The 5,966-nt window shown below is 42.5% G+C and overlaps 1 protein-coding gene across 1 annotated transcript; it reads left to right on the top strand.

The window, feature by feature from the left end:
- Positions 1 to 749: 749 nt before the first annotated feature.
- Positions 750 to 3,809, top strand: LOC118426108. Its single transcript, XM_035835366.1, has 3 exons — positions 750 to 934; positions 1,428 to 1,578; positions 1,820 to 3,809. The coding sequence occupies exons 1-3, from the start codon at positions 750 to 752 to the stop codon at positions 2,876 to 2,878; spliced, it is 1,395 nt and encodes a 464-aa protein (XP_035691259.1). The 3' UTR covers positions 2,879 to 3,809.
- The last annotated feature ends 2,157 nt before the right edge of the window (positions 3,810 to 5,966 follow it).

The raw sequence follows: 5,966 nt of genomic DNA on the forward strand, positions 1-5,966 counted from the left end.
AGACAAGGTGGCACAGGAAGGTGGTAATGGGGACCGCCCTTGTAAGTCATTACCTACATTTTCATTGTAACTTTCAAGTATTTAATCTTATATTAGTCATCAACATGATTTTTATTTTGCTTTTATGTCTACTAGTCAGTTAAATACAACTCAGATAATGATGGTAAAGCAATGCCAAATCAAACTACTGTTTCAGTTTTAATGGACCCATTGTTAGTCATTATATTTGCATCATAAATTTAAAGACTTTTCTTTTTTATTAGTTGTCAACATGATTCATGTCTTGCTTCTATGCCAACTACTACTTGTCAGTCAAATACAACCAGAATACAACTGAGATAAAACAATGTCAAATCAAACTATTGTTTCATTTTCAGGTCTGATTTTTAGAGGCAGGAGACTGTACACAAAGCAGGACCTAAATGAAGTCCCTAAAAACAGAGCTAGTAGAGCTCCTTACGTCACTTGACCTTGGCACTAGTGGGCTAAAATCTGCTTTGGTATTAAGGGCACATGATCACCTTGGAAGTATTCAGTCAGGCCATAGTAACACACAGTCCAGCCACAACGACTCCTACACACAGTACAGAAGTGACTGTAGCATCCCTCCAACAGGAGACCAGGGAGTCGATATGGACAAATGACCTGAGGCAACTACCAGAGTTTAAACTTTGCAGCTCTGTACAACTATCTGATTGCCAAACACAGGCATTTGACCACATAGAACTGTCTACCACTTCATACAAAAAATGAGGGGTTACCAGTTCTACATGGAGGGAAATGTGAAAAACATAGAGATTGCAAAGAAACACAACACTGTGAAAGCAAAAGTTCTCCCAAGCATGAAGCAAAAGAAATACACCACCATCATTGCCTTCCAAGAACAGCCAAGTCCACAGAGCAGCATGCTCTTGCCCAGCAGGGTGACTGAAAAGTCTATTGAAGAAGCCCTTTTGGCTTTAGTTCCACAATCTACTGACCTTTATAAATAGACCAACTAACTCACAGTATATTTTAAATTTTCAGATTTTGAGTATGATGAAAGTCACAAAATGTCGTCTCTTTCACAGCACCTCTAAACTTCCCAATACAAGCCCTGTTGGCTTTCTCCAAGCTTTACTCTCCTCGCTTGATAAGTTGACCAGCTCACCACTGACTTATATTTGAATTTTTCAGAATAAAAGTATGATAATGATAAAAAACACCACTCATGTTCCAGCACCTTTTTGACTGATTTCTGCAAGCCCTTTTAACCATAGCCACAGGATGGAGATCATTGATGATTTCTTTGTTTCAAGGATATACTTTGATGACATTTTCTTTTACAGATCCTAAAATGGGGTTAGGATTTATTGAAAATGTTTTTTATTACTATAGAAAAGAGCCTTGTTTTTGCTAACAATGTGAATGTTGTACTTTTATTGCAGGACAGGGCCAGGTGGACTCGGCAAATGTAATCACATCGGTGGCATACTGTTTGCAACCGAAGCCTTCAATAAAACAGATCTAAGAGAGCAGCCGACACCCGTGCCATCCACAGGAAGACTGTGTGTTTGGAATTTGCCCCGTAATGTTAAGGTTAGCTTTCATTTTGGGATATCATTATTACATGTAATAGGAATACCATGTTATATATCATTTATATTTTGATATGACCTAAGCTATCCCAACCCAAGTAATGTTGACCATTAAGGGTTAAAAACCCTTTATTTTGATGTGATATATAGATAACTCAAAATCTACTAGCTAGAAGTTGCCAAATAGGTGCGATTATCATACTAATGCACTGCTATTTTGTGTTTGTATTTCCAAATTACAGGTGGAAGCACAAGAAATCACTGACGTCAAGATCGGGAAGATCAGTTATGGAAAGGACACTAAGTTTCTGAAAACCAAACACTACGATCCACGAGCACCCCATCAGCGAGATGTGGACAAGAATGCCTTGGCTACATTCAGGCAAGAGGTGCAGTCCATTGCGCCTGGATCTATGTTTCTGCTTTATCCGAAAAAGTCCAGTGCAACCTCAGCCGCCACTAACACATGTCAGCCCAGTACAACCCCAGCTGCCACCAACACCTGTCAGCCCAGTGCAACCTCAGCTGCCACCAATGCCTGTCAGCCCAGTGCAACCTCAGCTGCCACCAACATCTGTCAGCCCAGTGCAACCTCAGCCGCCAGCAACACTTGTCAGCCCAGTGCAACCTCAGCTGCCACCAACACCTGTCAGTCCAGTGAAACCTCAGCCGCCACCAACACCTGTCAGTCCAGTGAAACCTCAGCCGCCAACTGTCAGTCGAGCCATCCAGCATCTACGAACACCAGCAGTCATGACTTACCAGACCTTCCCTTTAATGACCATTATAACTTTTCTACCAGACCATTTGTGGAAATGATGGACACTTACATGCGTACAACAACACTCACGAAAGAAAAACAGATGGAGATAGAGGAGGAAACAAGAGGGCAATCCAGCAGCAATGCTTGGAGGGAAGTAAGACAGGAAAAACTGACAGCATCTAACTTCAAATCTGCGATCAGCTGTACAGTGGAGCCATCCAACAAAATAAAAGCTATGATATACAACAACTTCTCTACTGCAGCAACAGCATATGGGAACCGTAATGAGGCTGTTGCAGTTGAGGAGTATGTTGACCTCATTCAAGAGGAGCACCCTGGGGCACAGTGTATAGAAGCTGGACTCATTCTATCATTTGAGAGACCATGGCTGGGTGCGTCAGTTGATAGGCTTGTCATGAAAGATGGTCACAACATAGGAGGCCTTGAGGTAAAATGCCCGTTCTCCAAACAAGGGCTCTCAGCGGAGGATGCAAGTCAGGAGTGCATCAAAACGTTTTTGTTTACTTTATTTGTATAGAAGGCAGTATTCCCTCACGTACTTTGTTAGCAAGCAGTTAAAAGGCTTTTAATCCACTCTGGCGATATATATTTGAAGTGGGCAACATTTCTCTGGTGCAGTTAGACGGAAAACAAGTACTTATTTCGAACCCTGAATCTGAATAAAGCGTACAACACCGCTACTTCAGCGAATGAGGTTCGAAGGAAACGGTAGATTTAAAAACATCTTATGCGGCCAGTAAGAATCGCATAACTGTGTAATGAAATTGGTAAATAGTTTCTTAAGATGACCTGTGTTTATGCAAAACGATAACACAGCAACAAATTAGATGGGATCTGAATACCAGAAACCCCCTTTAGCCCCTCTCCTAGCCAGCGACGAGGATTTCTACATGTCTGCCGTTCCACCTCTGGCCTGGGGATGGGTTTACTGTACCTTTTCAGAACACAGTAAAAATCACGAAAAAACACAAAACGTAGCACGAAAAATATCGTATCACACACATTTTTTCCCTGTTCAATGAGACAACTGTGTTGGAGATATGCGGGTCTAAAAAACGTGCATCTGTTGTTTGGTAATCGAAGACGCGTGGGTCATACCAACCCTTCCGCCGCTTAGAACGGGGGTAGTAGGTGGGGAATGCTGAGGCAGATGTCTTGGGTATAATGTAGGACATGTCTGTACAGTATATCAAGACTTGATCATTGCTAGCCCAGACACAGTATTATAGCATTTATTCACTCCAAGTAATTTGAAATTTGTTACCGTGAAAGGCATTATGCCCTGTTACATTATTTCCCCTGATGGGCATTTTGGTCTGGTACAAAGAAAGTCTTCCTTAACCATTGCTATACTACCATCGCAAGGTACTTCAGTCTTCCTGGAGATGGCCAGGCCCGGACCTCGTGTCAAAATGCAATGATACAACAAGCAAACCAGACGAGGTATATAAAAAAACATATGCTACACATTTTGCATGTCACCGGCAGTAGAGACCACATTATGCCTTAAGAACTGTTGTTTTACCACACTCTGGCCAGGTTAGGACTTTCACATGCCACATGGTCTACTGCCGCCATCCTCTGGCTTGAGCCGGACAAAAAAATGGTGGATATTTCAGCAACTTGCCTTTTGAAGCTTAGCTTGAAGAAGAGTGTGTCTCGCCTTCCTTTGGTGAAGAGAGTTATGATAAGAACCAGAGTTTTTGGGAAAGGCTGACAACTGCCTTTGTGACGATATTGGCACTAACCAATCTTAAAGGACAGCATCAGAAAATCCTGAATTCATTATTTTCCAGTAGTTTACTCATTAAAAAGTTGATGTACGTCAATTTTTACATTGATCCGCCTAATATGACCCTGTAGACACGTTTGAACTTCGCGCTCTCCTCCTCTCTCCCGCCGCGCTGGGCCATGACGTAATGGCCTCGTTCTGATCGTCTGACGTCACAGATCACACTGCACGGAAACAAGAATATCTGGCAATGTCTGGTTTCTTACACTACCGTGGAACTTGACATGTCCGGGGCGTATAAAGGAATTTCGAGCCACGTTGTGTCCAGTGCCGAATATCCCCAATCATTGCCGGACATGGCCATGTCCGGTAGTTCGCGGTACCCGCACACTGCGTGTTTTGAGAAGTGGTTGAGTGAAAGGGTAATGTGTATTCAAGTGATAATTGCTAACATGTTGTTTGAAAGAAAATGGTTCTAAACTGTATAGAAGTCTTACTGAAATGAAGACAAGAAAGTCTCTTTTTTTATTGTATCAACAAGGCTTATCATTATGCTAAACGTAGAGTTTTTTTTCTAACTTTTGATTTGTTCAAATTATGTGTATTTCCCTAACATTGTCACCGAACAGTGTGGAAAGCCTTTGTGCCCGTCATTCCGTGAAGGCACGGGGCCACTTACATTTTCGGACCCTAAGACCGTCAAGCCGGAGCAAAATTACCCCCAGGGTACCTTATGGGTCACCTGCGGTGTACTAAAGCGGGCCTGGTCGATAGAGGAAGGGTCCGACAAAGGGCCTCACTACTCACTAATATTTTCTAAAATATCTGTTCAGAGCACGGAGGTTAAAAAAACGATTTTCAACCCCCTTTCGTGTGACCAAGGAGCTATTATCAAGAAAAAAACTCTTAGGTGTGAGAAAGAATGAAGCATAATATTATTGTATCGACTTCACTGTCGAGTGTATTTGCATACCTGACACCTACATACTAAATATCCTTTGTTTGAACGAACAATGGACCTCTGGCGTCGCGAGCCCAAGCCGGGAAATACTAGCCTCCGCAGACAAGCTCAATCATGTTCAGTCTCCCGGGCACTATGGCTTAGTAGACAGCTCACAACGCGACTTACAGGTCCAGGAAGGTAATTGTCAACAACAGCGGACTAAACTTTAGAATGGCGGAGTGATTATTTACCGCTGAGAGGACCGAGATTCACCGGGCAAATGGCTGGCCAGAAGTTTCTGATCTGTGACGTCAGACGATCAGAACGAGGCCATTACGTCATGGCCCAGCGCGGCGGGAGAGAGGAGGAGAGCGCGAAGTTCAAACGTGTCTACAGGGTTATATTAGGCGAATCAATGTAAAGATTGACGTACATCAACTTTTTAATAAGTAAACTACTGGAAAATAATGAATTCAGGATTTTCTGATGCTGTCCTTTAATGAGTCCTTTCTTAGATGATGTTAGTATGCTTGTAAACGCACATGTTCATGTTTTGTTACAAGATGGCGTTATATATGTCGACTGATAACAGTTATGCAGGATTCATTATCGCAGTTTGGTCTCGAAGATAAGAGGAGGCTATTACATCAAAATACAACAACAACAACAAAAAACTTATTGTTTAGCAAATCAAAATTTATGGAGAGAACAACAACCCCGCGACAAGAGTGATCATCAAAGGGATTCCGTTTTCCGTGACATATTGAAAATCTAAATTTAAATCCCTTTCAAGACCGCTACAGTTGCCAGCTAAGAAGCGCCGTCATGTACGAGAAGGATCGGCACGAGGACAAGAAGCTGGAAGAACGGCAACAGGAACGTGTCTATCGATATTCCTACCGAACCTTTGCCGGCCAAGATTGCATTTGG

Source organism: Branchiostoma floridae, chromosome 11 (assembly GCF_000003815.2).
Source record: "Branchiostoma floridae strain S238N-H82 chromosome 11, Bfl_VNyyK, whole genome shotgun sequence".
NCBI lineage: Eukaryota > Metazoa > Chordata > Leptocardii > Amphioxiformes > Branchiostomatidae > Branchiostoma > Branchiostoma floridae.

Excerpts from the sequence above, each read along its gene's own strand:
- LOC118426108 (XM_035835366.1), top strand. The coding sequence starts at position 750 with ATGAGGGGTTACCAGTTCTACATGGAGGGAAATGTGAAAAACATAGAG. Across the intron at positions 935-1,427 it reads CCCAGCAGGGTGACTGAAAA|GACAGGGCCAGGTGGACTCG; the intron begins GTCTATTGAAGA and ends CTTTTATTGCAG. Across the intron at positions 1,579-1,819 it reads ATTTGCCCCGTAATGTTAAG|GTGGAAGCACAAGAAATCAC; the intron begins GTTAGCTTTCAT and ends TCCAAATTACAG.